Here is a 17,247-nt window from a genome sequence, read left to right on the forward strand (position 1 = left end):
GGCGGGCGGTTTGGTGTTTTGGTTTGGTTTGGTTTTCTCCCAAACACTGGAAACAAGCTTTGAAGCTGTATTTGGGAGTGGAGATTCCTATGTGCATTCCCTCAGTAACGGTAAGTTGGCATAAATTCGTTTGATGTCATGTCTCTCCCTTTGAAGTTCTGTTCTACTTCATGGAAGTAGGAAGAAAGCAGGGAGGATTTAGGAGACTATTCCTGCCAACATGAACTGGAGTAGCCTCACAAGGCAAAGTTTATGAGGCTGTCAGGAGTCTATAAAGCCCTGGAGGACAGAGCTGGGTGGTAGACCTGGGCAGATCAGAACTTCATTACTTTAAGGCACAGGGATGGGGTTGGTTTGTCCGCCTGCCCTCTTCACGATGCTGGCAGTGGGGTTCAGCCACTACAGATTATCTTCTCTGTGCAAGGCTGAAGCAGGTTACAACTGGAGGACTATATCTCCCTGCTGACCCAAAAGGTCCTGCCCACCAGGTGGGCCTAGTGTGATTGTGACTAGAAGATAAAATACTGTGCTGGGCAAAAATCCTGAAATATCTCTCAGCTTATTACCTCAGATTCAAGGGGCAAAGCCCTGAGTGAAGCACCACTGTACATCTGCCTCCCCATACAGCTCACGCAGACATACCCCATGTTGGTATGGGCTATATGAGCGTTGGGGTAGAGGATGTCATCAGCTCACAAATACCTGCCTTCAGGCGATGGTGAAATCCTCAGCATTACTGGATGCCTGCTACTCCACTGGGTGGCACAAGGGTTTTAGCATTTCTCTTTGGATTTGCCCCTCAATTTGTGTATGAGTGAAGTCTTCCCGTCAGTGCAGTATCTTCCCCTGCTTGTATTCTTGTTTTCTAATAGCCTTTTCATCCACCTGACCTGTTATTGGCTGTTGCAATTGCCTCTAAAGCCTTGTTAACTTAGCTGTGGGCCTCAAACCACTAGGTCACCCACATTCTTAAGCTTTCCCTTGCTCAGCATCCTTAGCCATCATCTTTTTCTGACAAATGACTTTCCTCTGCAATTTTCACCACCCCTGTAATAAACAAAAAAGATGTAGATTTACTGCTCTGCAAAACCTTTCCTCCTTCATCCCCCTTCTCCTTTCCTCCATCACAAATTGGCAAGGAAGCCAGTCCATAAACTTTCAAATTTACATCTGACCCAGCTCCCCTCTGGCACTCAGCAGCTTATTGTATTTTGCCAATTACTCCCTCTCTTTGTCCCTTTCTTTTTCCCCCCTGTAAAAACGGAGTCTCTGTGGCTGTGGAGAAAGGAAGCCCTGACAGTGCTCTCACGACCCTTTTTATGGGCAAGAAGAAATGCCCATTTCAGTGGGACTCCAGCAACTTCTCTGGCATCCTGCAGGGTCCAAACAGTAACCTTTGAAGAGAGAGAAACTATTTGCTGTTTGCAGACAGCTGTTTCTTCTGGAGAAGTATCTCCCCCACTCCCATCAGGATGATCAGAATGTTTTTCTTACTAACCTGCGGGTACTGCATTCCCCTTCCTAGTTACTCCAGTAGAAAATGGCATTGTTTTCCATGGGAACTGCCAAAGACGGGCCCCAAAAGTTGTCTCTGCCCTCAGCTCTGAAGCATATTCTGATATTGTTCCTGTTTTGTCTTCCGTTTGGCCTGTAATCCTTCACTGTCCCTTTCCCAAAGTATTTCATTCAACAGCTTCCCCCTGTGCCTGAAGTCACTGGGATGAGTACTGGGAGCAGATGTTTTTGCTGATGACAGCTTAAGTTGCTTCTCAGGTACTTTATGATGCATAGTGTTCTTTTCCAATGGGAACAGAAATCTGTTTTGTGTTCATGAGCGAGCAACAAGCTATTGCAAGGCACATATTTTTGCAGGTGCACACCCAAAGGAGTTATAGTTCTGGATGATTTTTTCTAATTTGGAAGAGAAACTTCAAAGTATACAGGAACAAAATGGAAATAGTTTGCACAAACACTGCAATGGAATAAGGTTTCTTAAGGACCTATATAACTATATAAGTTCCTTTTTTCATGGTGTCATATCATGTGGAAGCTATACTCCAAACCTGAGATTCGTGGTGAGCCTGTCCAGAGACATGACAAAGAGTTTCTGTCCCTGGAAAACTTGCAGTCAGAATAGATCAGATGGAGAGGAGTCACAGAAATTAATGTTTATTCTGCAAAAGCCCTTGCTTCAGTATCCAAGGGAGAGAAAACCTAGCTCATTCTCAAAATCAAAAGCTGGTGGAAGTGGGTGAAACACCACAGAAGGGCACGAAACCCACCATGCACCCTGTAGGCACAGATTTACCAGGAGAATGAAGGGTGCTATAGCCCCCTCCCTCCCTTCCCCTCCTATTAGAGCCTCCTAACGTCGGCATGTCTACTTGCAGTCATGACACAAATGTGGTGGTACAGCTCTGGACCTACCATATTCACATGCCAGGTACCAGAACAGAGGCAAGGGACACTCTGTGGTCCTGATGTTCTGCTCATCCAACCTGGGTTTGAAAGGGAGAAGCCATGTAACTCATGTGAGTGGTGCATGCTAGCTCTTGTTAGCTAGGATGAGCAAGGCTAAGGACGGCTGATGGAGTGGGAGGAAGGGAAAAGTGATAGAAACAGTAGCTGAAGAGGGAATTCAAATTACGTGTCCCCACATGAAACTCATGAGATTGCTGCAGGCCATGTCTATCACAGAGCGCCTGTGAAGTTTTTGGGCAACTTGCTTAACCAAGCTGTATGTCATCACCTGAGCTAGACCATTATTCTGCCATGGGTAGTAATGAGCAGTATATGTGGTTTCATGGACTTTCACATTTACAAGTAAATCTGGTACATCTCTAATGACCATGGGGGGTTTACTTCCTTGCTATTTCCCCTTGAGGCAGATTGAGCTAGTCTGTTTTTATCGGATACATACTCATTTGGCTTTTTAAGCGTACCTTTGGGTCTCTCTGTCCAGCCACTCTGTGGTCTCTAGGTACAGAGGCTGCTAGATGTCCACTGTCCCTTGAAAATCTAGATATTAGTTTCCCATTTGTCAAGGTCTATAATACTACTCTGTGCCACTTGTATTTTATGAGTCTAAACACAGTAAGCCATGAATTGTTGGGTACAGTATAGTGGGCTGTGGAAGTTGTCCTAGGCCCTGCATCACGCTTGACAAATACACACTTCCATGCAGTTTTCCATTAGGGGGGTGCATTTGTGCCTTATGCTCTTGTTGAGACTGTGGTTAGATGGTAGATGTCATTGTCTGCTTGAGGTGGTGTACCACCCTCATTCAACTGCCCCATTTTTTTTTTTTTGTGTGTACACACATTTCCAATTATTGTCATATCTGTTTGCAGATTACATATAGAAATGTGAACCCTGCATTCCTGATATTTCCCATGGGAGATTAAACTGCCTTTTAAAAAGTTTAACTGCTCTTGACAGCTGAAAAAAACCTGCTCTAAATGAAGCTGGGGAAGCTTTCTCAATGTGCAGCATGGGACAATTCCACCTAATACATAAATACAGAATTTTTGAGGACTTCCAATTACTTGATCCACTCCACCTCATTCTTCACAGCTTCATAAAAATTAAAAGGTCTTTTCATCCTGCAGAATTCCAAAACATTTTTCATATTCAAAAATCTTGTATTTATGACCAGAATGTTGTGACTTGTTGTTTTTTTTTTTTACTTAATTGGGTCACTTGGTTCCCCTGATTCCTTTCACCATAACTGAGGACAGACTACCAACCTGTTTAAAAATGTAAAAATAATTGGCAGTTGTAAAACGCTGCAGTTCGATTTGTATATTGTCATTGCAACACCACTAAACTATCTCAAATCTTGCAAAATCAGCCACCCACATTGGCCACTTGGGCTGGCGTGCAGTTGTTACACCATCTTTATGGACGGGCTTGGTGAATGTCATGATTATGGAATTCAGATCTGCCACTTCAAAAGCACCAAATTCTTTCTCTTCAGTGAAGGGCAAACCTCTAATTAGTAGCATTTCAAGTAGTTTTTGAGTAATTTTTAGCACAAATCCAATTCAAAATGAATGCGTGGTAGGAAGATATTCTACTTAGAATTCAGTAGAGGGCAGTGATACAAATACACAGATACAATTACTCAATTTATTTCAACATATGGTTTTGCTCTACAGGAAGATTCTGAAGGGTTGTCTTTTTATTTATGCATTTCACAAATTATCTTCTCTCCACATTGTTTGCTAGTGAAGGCTCTTTGTCAAACATAGCATAGTATGCTCCTGTTAGTCAAATGAGATGTAATCAGAAGATACAGGAGAATGCTGAAGTAATGTTTTCATATCAAGAAAGGTTTCACTCTTTTCAGGTGTTTCCCTTTAGTTTTCCATTTGCATGCTTTTACCTGGCCTATTCAAAATAACCGTAAAAGCTGAATGCAAAATAAAGCAACTAGTTAATGACATTTGAGGCCATTAATCTTCTCTCTGAAAAGAGCTATCGGCAACGTAGCAAGCATGATGGAGTCTTTGGCAAATGGCAGCACCAGCTGGTTGGTAGCCAGCTGTGCTCAACATGTTGCAGCTGTGGCCAAGTGTCTGTATCCAGCCAAAGAGATGGGAAATGACATGGATGACTGAATATCAAATGGGCAGTGATGAACTGAGGAGATGAAATACCTCTGGTGAATTTAACGCTATGGAGAGTGGCATTCAGGAAGCCTGTACGTCTTAGGATTCATTCCTTAAAACAGATTTAGTTTTACTTCTGCTTCATTGTAGCTGATGGAGCTTCTATCATTTTTCATACATTTTTTTTCCACCTGCTCTCCTAAGCTTTAGTGTTTTAGAATATTTACTTTAACTACTTTTCTTTCCTCTGATGTATTTCAGATGTGCCTGTCACCAAAATATTTTAGCAACAAGATCATGACACTGAACACCTTCAAATCTTACAGAAAATGGTGCCAATCGGTCCTGGAAGTTAAATTCCAGGAAGAGGGGTACATCATCTAGTGTTTACTAGAAGAGACTTTTATGCAGACCGAGTCTTCAACTGGGTGCTTAGGAAAAGTTGGGCCAGTATTTAATAAGTAAAGGCAGGTGGGGAGTGCATGGAGTAATATGAACCAGAAGACCTTGTACCAAGGGCTGTTTTCCTTAGCCAGCTTTCCTTGATTGGCTGCTTGTGTGCTGTGGAAGAGGCTGTGATGTATCTTGTCTTAATATCTTTGAGTTAACTCCTACCGTGTGACTATCGGCCCTCTCACCTTCTCATCTTTTGTTCAGCGTACAGAGCAGCCCTTGATTCTCAAGACTCTTTCTGGTCACTTTTGTTCACCTTTGTTCATCTGAAGGGGCACCTGGCTTTTCTGTCCGGGTTCTCTCTGGGGTCATATTGCCTGGTCAGTTGTCCCAGAGTAACCCCAGGAATGTCCTCTGCCCTGTGCTCTTACAATATCTCTAGATACTAACAGCAGCTTGAATTTAGCTTAAATGCTAAGGCAAGCAAGCTTTTGAGGCCTCATGTGAAGTAACCAAGGTTATGCAGGGCGAGTGGCATGGTTTAAAGTAATCCACATTTGCCCTGACTCCTGATTCACTTTTATAATGCTGGTTCAAGTTGCTTCCTACCAATCAATGTGCATAATTCTTTCCTTAGTTTTTTATTGCTTTACTCAATGAATTGAAGTGTAGCACTCATTAGTTGAGATCCTTACGCAGTATCTATAAAATTATCTAGATTTTTAGCTAGTACATACTGGCACAGTTGAATCACATTCAATTAGTCTAAACCAAATTACATCAGAGGTTTCAAAATTCAATAAAGGTATGGGAAAATGTCCATCTGAGTGATAATTCTGTTTCTTGGTGCATATGGCTCTTTCACAGTCCTAGTTCTGAAAAAATGCTAAGAGAAGCCAAATTAATTTTTGTTTTGTTCCATTTTTAAATTGGAATCTCTTTTTTTTCCTTCACAAATTGTCTGTTATTATTATTCATTATGTGTCCTTTGATGAAAAATGATACATGAAGAATGGTTTCTATTACTGAATTATTTTTGCACATCATGCTTAATTCTGCAAATGAAGCAGATAAAGTCAATGAGGCTCAGTTAAGAACCAAAACTAATTCTGAAAGCTAATTATTTTCACAAGGGAGACTCTTGAAGACTATAAATTAGGAGGTTGCTATTCTAAGAAGTTTTGTCTTCAGCTGAGTTAGTTGCATCTCCAGGACTTAGAGAGGAACTTTGACAGGCCTGAGGCCAACCTGTTTCCCAGCTGAAGGTCTAGCTGTTCAATTAGAGTTGCACAGCTATTTATGAAACAGGCCAAAGTACTTTGATGTTTCCTTATCTGCTTTTTAATCAAAAATGCACCCATGCTACCACTTTGAATGCAGAAATACAGGGAGGCACAAGACTCAAAACAATTCCCATCGAAACCTTTTCATTACCTCGGTGACTGTGAGATCAGCCATTGCATGGAGATTTACTTCAAAGACACTTTATTAATGTTGTAAACAAATTTTATGAGAGTCACAACCGCTCCTAGGTTAAAGTCTGATAACCTGTCATCCACTGAGCTAGAAATTGGCTTGATAGAATACTAAAAGCAATCTCTCTTCTCCAGTCTCAGTGAGTGTCCTAAGTGAGCTGTGGTTCACAAATCCTCTTGGGATCATGTGAGGACCAGAAGCATTGTCAGGTCCAACTTTGGAGAGCAGTGTTCAACCCCAATGTGAGTTTGGCCCTTTAGCTGTGGGTGTAACCAGCTCGTTGACCTCAAATACTGAAGTTTATAAACCATTGTATATTTTTTTCTGTTTCAGATAATTTTTAAAGTACAGAAATGCACTTTCGTCCCTCTTTCTATACTTTCTATATGTCTGTTTCAAAGACAATCTGACTTTCCACACAAGGAGAAATGAAAATATTGTAGCAAGCAAGCAAACATTTTAAAAACATGTCTGAATGCATCTGTTCTTCCCTCAGAAGTGTGTGTCAGGAATCTCCAGAGCTGCCTGAGGAAGGCAGATGTCTGATTCTCACAAGAACTTCTGGCACTTTTGAAGGTCTCAGGCTGTTACTTCTTTTTTCACTTGTTTGGATACCATAAAGACCCAGGCAAAAAAGCTGCACCCAAAAAGCCCCTGGGAGAGCATCCAGTTAATTGAGCCAAGGAAATATGCTGAAATACGTTCTGAGCAGCATGAACAGTTGCTGCCTGCTTTGATGCTTTGCATGTAGTCCTGGAACAGCGATGGCTATTTCAAGCTTGTGCTTGGTGGTTTCAGGCAGAAATCATTTTATTATGAGTTGCATTTGTACGGGATGTAGTACAATGAGGTCCTCATTCACGGTCAGATGACAATGCAATACAATAATAATATACATCTGTTGTGACTGTTTCTCTCAGCCTTTCTTCATTTTTCTTACTACTTCACTCTTACTGCCTCTGCCCTTCCTATTATTCCTTTTCATTAGCTTGCCAGACAAGAATATTGGTTGGGCTTTCTCTCACACACTCAGCTTGCCCCTGGAAGGCTACCATGGCACCTCTCAGCTGTAATGTCCCTGCTGGTGCTGCTGTTTTGCCCTCCTCACCCTGCACTGCAGGAGTCCTCAGGCAGGCCAGGTGAGATCTTAGTGTTCCTTCATGTCACTTGTGCCAAACAAAGGCTCTGGTCCCTTCTCATGCTGACTTTCTTGAGGTTCTCCTATTCTTCCATTTCTTGCCCGAATCCTTGATGAAACCATTCTCCAGTACTAGATAGCAACATTTACTAGCTGCATTCTCAGTTATACATCATATTAAGCCTCCTTTTGTGTAGAAGACATCATGTGTGGTTTTCACCTCTACTGGCTCCCTGATCATTTTGTGCAGTTATTGTAATATGTCGAAGAGGAATGACACAATGTGGTTGGCTCTTTTCTTCAGTTTACTGTCTTGTGGTTGCTTTTTTTCACAGGGTCAGCTGCCCCAGCAGCATCAGAACCTCAGAGCACAGAGGAAGAGAATTCCTGCAGGGGTATGGAGGAGAGTTGTTAGGACAACTTCAGGATTGGGAATGGCCAGGATTATATTTTTCCCATTATTTCCAAGAGCTGTTAATGTCCTTGGTTTATAGCATGTTGATCTGCATCTGTTGCTCCAGTCTCAGAGATGAAGTACTTTTTATATTTGTCAATCTTGGTTATTAATATGCTCAAATTCTTAAAGAGGGATATAATTTACTTCCCAGGCTTTCTTCATGTACTGCACATCTTTGTGTCACCATCCCTGCTGCTCTGAGCTCAGCAGATGGCTCTTTGTAAGCAGGTGGTATTTTTTCTTGCTATTGGAAGAAATATATTTACTGCTCATTCTGGCACCCATGAAAAAATTGTAAACTTTAAAGGAATATATTAAAAATATAAATAATATGCCTGTAAGAGTTATTGCCAAATTGATATTGGACCAAAGGCACCTATTGAAGTCATCAGCAGCCAGAAATGAAGTGTACAAGCCAACAGTATTGAAAGAACCATTAAGAATGTTAAAAAAAATAAAAGAGGCAGATAAATCTCATACTGTGATGAATGATAGCCAAGGAACATCTAATCATATCTGGGTAGCATTTAATGAAATAACTCAACCAGACAAAAATGAAGAACATGAAGAAGATGGTGTAAAAATTATTGGAATGTTCTTTGTTTCTGACAATTTTTCATTAATCTTGAAGAAGGAATAAGGATTTATTTAAAACAAATTAAATTAAGTGGTGAGGACTAGAATATGGTTCCTCTTGATCTTGGTATGGCTATAAAAACACAACTTTCTCAGCAACTTCATATTAAGGGTTGTGGGATTGGGGTTATTTTTGCAGTTTTCCAACCACCTCTCCCTAATAAACCAACACGCAGAACAATGGCTATGTTCAATTGGAAAATTGTTCACTGCTGTAAGAAAATGTGAAATACATGAAACATCTAGTGAATGAACATACAAAAGGCACAACAAACTATCAACACCATGTCTATAGGCTTCCATTCCTTGAGTAATCTGTCTTTTTACTTTTAATGTCAGCATGCCTGGAACTTCTGGGATATACTTAAGAGTGATATGGAGAAAGTGGCTCCGTGCATATTGTGACAAACTGCCTTAAAAAAAGGAGTGTTTACCCACAGATTGGACCAAAGCTTGGCTTCTCACTGTACAAATAGAGATTTCATGGGGTCTTATCTCAGCAAATGCTCATCTTTTCTGTTGTGTCCTTTAAGGAGGAATAGTCTGCTTCATTTCTGCTAGAGCCATATTGTTGTCATCAGAGTTATGGCAAGGTAATCTAGTGGAATGTGTCTCTCATTAAAGAGAGAATGCAAGAATATGTTCTCTCTATGTGTAACCCATAAGAATAGATGGAACATCATTTTGTTTAAGCCACACTCTGTAATCAGTAAATACTTTCAGATTTGAGCTGGTTCTGGTACGTACTTAAGGATCAGCAAGCAGCTGGCTTGAAACTCATAGCTGGATGAAATGAAATTTGCTTTTAGGACTTGAAATTTCAGTGCAAGCTGGGGTAAGGACTTAAACTATTCATTTTGATTCAGGAATATCACACATTTTGTACGTGCTGCAAGATAATAGAGCTGGCCACTCAATGAGCAAGAAGATATTTGTTATGAGCAAATGAGTGTTAAGTATTGAAATGCTTCTCTTTGCTTGAGTAGTAAACAGAGTTAGTTCACCGATGTGCTGTTGCTGGCTGGTTCTGCAGACCCTTACACATGTGGGTGTAATGTTCCTTTGGGGCTCAGTTCCCTTTTGCTGCTGGGACACTCCTAGAGCGGTGTGACAGGGCAGCTTGTTGCTATCAGTCATTGCTAACCATACACCAACAACTCTGGACATGGCACTGGCAGAAGCGTGCAGCTGCTAGAAGCCCTCTCTTTATAATGTGATAGGAAATTGTGCTCGGAAAGACTGGTGCCTCTGCAAAATCTTTGCTTTGTATGCAGCTCCGTTTCCTACCCACCTACTGGCAATCTAAACCAATGATCAAGAAACAAATGCATTTCTTATTTTCTCCTTTCTTCCAGATTTCAGAAACACTGATCCAGAAACTGAACCAAAACCTGGTCCATTTTGAGTTGAAGCCAGGGGTTCAAATCCTTGTCCATGCTGCCCATTTAACAGCAGGTCAGTAGCCTCTTTCTGTGCACACCCTCTCTGTTGCTCTGTAGTATATTCCTTGATGGTAGTGGCGTGCTATCATCAGCTGTATTTTAAACACTTCTTATTTTTATGTCACAATAACAACTCAGTGTATGGGCAGACATTACAATGCCTGCTCCACCTCCCCTTTCTTTATCATGCCAAAAAGATGTAGTGGCATTTGCATTTACAGCTTATCCTTTTGTTTACTTATGTGCAAGAATTTGATGTGGTTGTTGGAAATGCTGTATAACTAGCAGTAGAAATGTGTACTTCTTGGCTGTCTCTGAAATATTCAGCAGCTAAGCAGCACCATGGCATATTCAGCCTGGATCACGTAGCGCAAAGGTTACCAGCTAGCGTTGGATATATTCAGATATCCCAGAGTCAATGAACATTGAAAGCAACTAAGCACATTTCAGTAGTTGTTTGGCTGTCTGAAAAACTAGAATCAATTTACATATGCACACACAAAAGATTAGGCAGTTTGGACTTTAATCCTATCTCAAAATGAACCATCTCCAAAGTCCTGATATTTAATTAGATGCATCTCTGTGTACTCTGCATGCTAAACCCTCATTTCACAGCACAGGCCCTATTTAACTGTTGCAAGAGATGGGATGGACAAATCTGTGCTCAGGATTCTTAGGAATTCCTTCTCTCTAGGAGCTGCTGCTAATTCTGATCAGTTGGTATCAGCTTCTTTTGCTAGCTTGCAAACAAAAAGCATCAGTTCACTTGGACCAGCTTTTTATGGTATGAACAGGGCTGCCCAAGCTGGTGTCAGTCCATGTGTTGCCTTGTCCACAAAGGGAAGGAGAAAGAAACTAAGAAAGGATGTAATGCAACTGCATTCAAATCCCCCCAGAAGAAAACGTTAGTGTTTGCAATATTTCATTTTTCCTAAGTAGAACTTGCTAATATCTGCCCTGGGAATATTGTTGCATGTTTCTGCTCTCCATTAGCTGTGGAACAGATGATCAGATGCTTACTTTTAGACATGTTAAAACCAAAAGCAGAGATGCAGCACAGCTGATTAATCTGTACAGAAAAAAAAAAACCAAAACACAACAGCTTGAGAAGTCAGTTTGACTTTTTTTCTCATGTAAAAAAAAAAAAATAGATGTGTGAGACAGAAGAATTGCATTACTTTACATTTAAGATTTCAATTAATATACATTTTACATAATAGTTTTTATAAGGGAAGAAATCCTTGGCCTGAATTTTCGACAGTGACCAGTGACACTATATGTACTTTCAGAAGTGCCCATGTCAGGAAAGAAGGCTATCTGAAAGCATCTTAATGTGAGCTTCAAACGTGGAGTTACCTGCAATTGCTCATAATTTTTGAAATTTTTTTCTGTGCATTTACTCTGCCAATGCACGTGGCTGTTTTCCATTTTGGTCAATGTTCATTAAAGTCAAGACCAAATCCCAAACGAATGCTTAGAAATTACTCCTCTGGCCCTGAATATCCTGTAGGCCTTTTCTAATAAACCATAGTTAGAATCACATTAGATATTCCTGGGAAAGGCTCATCTTTACCTCTTGCTACTGAAGGAACATTCCTGATTTCATGTACTGGAAACAGATGGCACTTAAAATCATATCTCCAGCCCTGCCTTCAATACAAGATGAACCTGAATCCAAGTTTTGTACTGCATGTAGGAGCCTCCTGTAACTTCTTGGAGAGGAATTGTGGACACCCCTACACAGGGTCCCCGGCTACCGCATCCATGCACGGAGCTGGCTAAAAGCTGGGTAGCTCCAGTCCCAAAGCCAGATAGTTAGTGGAGGTACCATAGCACTTTTCTGGGCTACTAAAGCCTTGTCTGCTGCCCTGTGTGAACCAAGAGGCAGGATGTGGCGTACTGCCATGCTAAATACCAGTATGGCCTCTGGGCATGTGCTGGCCTCTTTCTTGTAGCTCAGGGTGAAGCAGAGGGTGCTTGGCTCGACATGCTGTGTAAATACATGATCTTTGTGCTCGCTGAAAGTGCACATTTTTATTTGTATTTATTCACACACTGGGAATGAGGACTTTTTGTCCATAATAGATGCGAACGCTCATTTGTCCTGCAAGGTAGGCTTTGTTGTGCTTCTCTTCGAAGCCGCTGGTGAGATTTGAGTGAATGCTGTAACTGGCCTCACAGTGTCCTATAGGAACGCTACAGGATTTTGTCTCTCACAGAAATATGATTCAGTAAGAATGCAAAATGAGCCCGGACTGCTGAAATAGATACTAAAAGGCCCAGAGAGCAGCCACCGTGAGATCTTTGAGGGACTACACCACCTTATCAAGCTGCAGAGGTCAAGATTCAGTTCCCTGTCTAAATAAAAGGCTCAATTTCATGACATCTAAACTTAGGAATAGTTTAGAATTTGACAAAACGCTAAAAGAGAGATTTACGTTGCTGCTGAAAACTATTGTTTTGGTTGTCAAGGAAGAAGAATAATTGTCCTTTTGAAATCCAAGTTTTTATAAAAAAAATAAATAAAATGGAGCAGGAAAACCTGGAAGCAGTCCCTAGAAAACACAATCCGGGGGGATGCACATGGCCCAGAGGTGCTGCTGCGGTCTATGGTATCCCTTCTTTCCCAGCCTTTCCACTATGACTCTCTGTTGGGCTCCGGGAAGCTATGAGCTGTAGCTGACTGAACCACAAAGCTCATCATGTGTTTGTATAAGTGCACATGTATGCATATGTATGCCTACATTTATGTTCCCATGCCTCAGTGTGCATGTACATTCCTCCCTGTGTGCGTGCCTGGTCATGCACAGCAGAAATTTCTGCAGCGGAGTTGCTGTAGGGAACAAAAGTGCAGGTATCTAAATTACCTTGGTGTGGATATTCAAGCAGAACCTGTAGAAATGAACGTGTTTGTGTGTGGTATGTGAGTTTGTGCATTCCCCAGAGCACAGAAGAATGACAGGCGTTGGGCTCAGCGCTTTTCACGCCTTTGTCTTCTTTGTTCAGGCCACACTGGAGGAAGGATTAATTTATGGCAATTATGGATGACAGATTGCAACCCGTTCATCATGTTCATTCCTCCATCTCATGAAAGAAAAAAATGAAATGATAGAATCACAGAATCGGTTAGGTTGGAAAAGACCTTTAAGATCATCAATTCCAACCGTTAAACTAACAATGCCATACCTACCACTAAACCATGTCCCTAAGCACCACATCTACACATCTTTTTATTTAAAAAAAATAAAGGGATGGTGACTCAACCACTTCCCTGGGCAGCCTGTTCCAATGTTTGACAACCCTTTCGGTGGAGAAATTTTTCAAAATGTCCAATCTAAACCTGCCCTGGTGCAACTTGAGGCCATTTCCTCTTGTCCTATCACTTGTTACTTGGGAGAAGAGACCAACCCCCACCTCACTACACCCTCCTGTCAGGTAGGTGTAGAGAGCGATAAGGTCTCCCCTCAGCCTCCTTTACTCCAGACTGAACTAACGTCCCTAACCTAACAGACAACCTCAACACTAAGGCAGAGTAAAACACACCAATAATCCTTGCAAAGCAGTTAAATAGCTGTTTATTACCAGACTCTCAGTGCAGCATTATGACAAGAACATTGGGTGATGCTGAGCCTGGATCATTTGGAGAGCCGCTTTGCCATCCCACAGAACTACAGAGACCCACAAAATACAGACGCAAGGGGGACAGGGTGGAGATGTGTGAGGAGTTCATCATAATGGATCATTTCATCCCAGTGCCTCACCTGCGGATAGCCTTGCTTGATGTGGGAAGAAGTTTTTTCACTTCTTTTTGTAAATTCTGGCTTTATCAGGCTGGGTGTGACAGCTGAAAACGTGTGTGCGTGTGATGTGTGTGCCTGAGTAAGTATTTGCTTGTGCATGCATGTTTTCTTGTGTCTTCTGGCTCTGGTTTAGGATGGGTCCGTTCAGCGAGGGTGTAACTGCTGTGTGCATTAGGTCTGCGTGATGGCACAGCTACAGCTGCGTGTCTGTCTCAGTACGTTTTATTAGTGCCCGCATGAACAACCGAGACTACTGGACCTATGTGCATCCCTTTTGGGATGCTAGATGACTTTCCGTGTGTGTGTATGAGTGATGGAAACTCTCTAATACAATTTACTTTGTATTTCTGGGAAAGCCATGTTTCTGGCTGTTTTGTGTGGCCTTATTTTGCAAGGGGCTATGAAAAGCAAAGCTCTGAGGAGAAGCACAGAGAGACTTTTTTTTTTATTAGGGTTGGTTTTGTTGCGGTTTTTTTTTTCTTGAACCTGTGTACTCTGTTGCATGGAAGACTTGTGGGAGAGAGAGCAGGGCACCAGGGGAAAGAGAGAACATGTTCAGAAGAGTAGGAAAGGGATAAAGGAAGAAACTGAAAGTGTCAGAGATGTGAGAGGAGCTTGCCATGAAAAGGCATGGATGCTGAGGCAGTGCCTGTGAAAGGCCACTGCACTTCTGGTTGGGAAGGAGCGGGACTGAGCAGAGAACGGTACATTTGGTGAGCATCGTTGCTTCAGTAAAATTGAGGAGCCAGTTGCTCATTATTCACAATGCATTGGGAGGTACCCAAACTAGCTCTAAGCAAAATAGAAAGTCAACATGACAAGCTAGCCCATGGGTAGCTCCAGGGTTGTCCAGAAAATGCCAGTTTGGGGACCCAAGTGACCTCATTTGCAACTACCTTAGGTAATTGTCTGCAGTATGAGAGAGCATGTTTCAGGCAGCCCTCTAAAAAGCCAGAGAAGAGAGGCCTCTAAGGAGAAAGCTATGGGACTTCACATCAAGGGGTAGGTTGAGCAGCACAGGTGGACTGAACCCAGATTTCTTCCCAGGTGGATTAGAAGGGGAGAGAAGCCCTGGAGATGTGTGGACAGATGAGGCCTGCTACAAGTACAAGGAGAGAATGAACTATGTTTCTGGAGGGAGCAACTTTCACTCCAGGCTGGGGTGGCTCTAACCTTCTTCCCCTCCCTTGCAGCTCCCCTGGTGGACCTCACTCCCAGTCACAGTGGTTCAGCTATGCTGATGCTCCTCTCTGTCGTTTTTGTGGGACTAGCCGTGTTTGTAATCTACAAGTTCAAAAGGTATGACCCTCCCTGAGCCATTTCCTTCTCCCCGTTGCTGCCTTTCACTGAGGTGTTTGGGTTTTGTTTTGCCGGGTTTTCTTTTTCGCAGTGATTTGTTTCTTGGTTTGTAAAAGCTGATAGTACATCGTCTGCCAGAGTACCCCACAATGATGGTTTCTGTTAATGTTTTAGGAAGATTCCTGGCCTTAATATATATGCACAGATGCAGAATGAAAAAGATCAAGAGATGGTCAGTCCAGTCAGTCAGAGGGAAAGCATACCTAATGTCCCTCAAAGTGAGCTGATGAGCCCTGAGCAACTAGTAGATGAGAAGTTGGAAGTCCAGCCCATAGGTAAATAATTTGCAGCATCCCTCAGCTGGTCAGACTTTGACTTATAATTGGCTAACCTTTTTCTCAGCCTTCCCGCTTCCCGTATTCCTGCACACTCCTCCTCCCATCCTCTTCTGCTGCAGCATTAGTTTTGCTACAGGAAACCTTGCTAACTCTTCCCTCTCCCTCACTGCCATGTGATGAAAGGAGGGAAACCACTTTAGGCTTTTTCTCTCTCCTAGTTGCTCTATGTAGATATCCTCCCCTCCTCAAAAATCCTGCCGGCACTTAACTTGCGCTATAAAGCAATTTAATTTATTTTGCTGGGGCTGATATAGTTGCGGGGCTAAACCCCACATCCAGGAGAACTTCAGGCACCCTCACCTGGAACACGGAGGTGAGCTGGTGATTTGGTAAGTCAGATCTAAACGCTAAATATTTGTTGATGTTTTGACTGCTGTGGCCTTTGTGTTGTGCTGGACCTTGTTGCCAGCAGCAATGCTAACCTGGTGATTCCTGGGGAAATCAAGCAAAACCTGGGGTCTCAGCACTGGAGAGCGGGGTTTGCTGCCAGGCTGATTTCCCTCAGAGGCCTCTGTCATTGAAAATTTGCAAAGCAGGCTTTCACAGGACCTAAAGTGAATAGACTTGAAGCGGGCATACTGGGATCAGTCACACATTTGCTCATACTTATATGTTTGCTGTTACCCTGGCTACAGTAAAAGTGTTGGGACAGAGGAGGGAGGTTTCAGCCTGGGGACATGTTCTGCTAAAGCCAGTGTTGCTTGGGCATTGCTCAGGCATTGCTCAGCTTCACTTGTGAGGTGACAATTCTGCAGGCCCAGACCAGAGGTACAGTACAGGACCCCTGGAAACAAGGACATGGACCTATTTTAGAGGAATTGAAGTTTATAGCTGTTTTGACTCAGACAGGAGTGAAGCAGAGTCCTAACTGAGATCCCTTATTTGTACAATCTCATCAGCTTAACCAAACTTTAGATCCCACCTGAGGATGTCCCTAAAATGTATGGGAGTGTTCGCTAAAGCAGGCTTGGAGTCACAGCTACTGCAGAGAGGGAGCAAGGGGAAGGGCAATTAAAGGAGGGAATGTGATGTGCTAAGATTGTGGCCTGTGAAACAACCTGGGAGGAAAAAGAAGAAAGTCTCTTGATAAAACTGATGTCTAAGCTTGAAGCACCACTGCAATCAATACTGGTCTCTCCTCACCTGTTCACTAAGGAGAGCTCTGGTAGCTATTAAAAGCTTTTAAGCAGCTATTCATCAGCAGATCTGGACATCCCTGCTTAGCAGAACACAGGATGAAGTGAGGGGACCAACCTTCCCATGTGGTGTTCCCCATACAGAGCAACCCCAGGCCACAGTCCAGAACCCAAGGAAAGGAAATGCAACCAAGGTAGTCTGGACAGAGGACTTCCAAAAGGCTTGTGGATCACCAAGAGGTTTCAAGCCAAGACCCGGAGCGGTGGGTCCTAAACTTTAACAATTCTTTTTTTCCTTTGTTTTTGGGTTTGTTTTTTTTTTTTCCTTTTTCCCCTAGAAGCCTCCAAGACAAAATTGATACAATATGCTAAGGGAGAAACACCCAATTTCAGGTCAGGAACTCTCTCTCTGGAGTTAGATGGGCTTTGAACTTCCCATTTCTAAAAGAGTGTAATGACCAT

General features: G+C 42.5%; 1 protein-coding gene across 1 annotated transcript in view; it reads left to right on the top strand.

Annotated features, from left to right (window-relative positions):
- The window catches only part of SORCS1 (sortilin related VPS10 domain containing receptor 1), a 211,034-nt gene that overhangs the window by 192,603 nt on the left and 1,184 nt on the right, over nucleotides 1-17,247 (top strand). Inside the window, exons 25-28 of the mRNA XM_035898973.1 lie at nucleotides 10,066-10,165; nucleotides 15,146-15,251; nucleotides 15,426-15,586; nucleotides 16,930-17,048. Of these exons, the coding sequence (XP_035754866.1) occupies nucleotides 10,066-10,165; nucleotides 15,146-15,251; nucleotides 15,426-15,586; nucleotides 16,930-17,048 (486 nt within the window). The remainder of the gene's footprint in view (nucleotides 1-10,065; nucleotides 10,166-15,145; nucleotides 15,252-15,425; nucleotides 15,587-16,929; nucleotides 17,049-17,247) is intronic.

Source organism: Egretta garzetta, unplaced genomic scaffold (assembly GCF_000687185.1).
Source record: "Egretta garzetta isolate BGI_Z169 unplaced genomic scaffold, ASM68718v1 scaffold8, whole genome shotgun sequence".
Classification (NCBI taxonomy): Eukaryota; Metazoa; Chordata; class Aves; order Pelecaniformes; family Ardeidae; genus Egretta; species Egretta garzetta.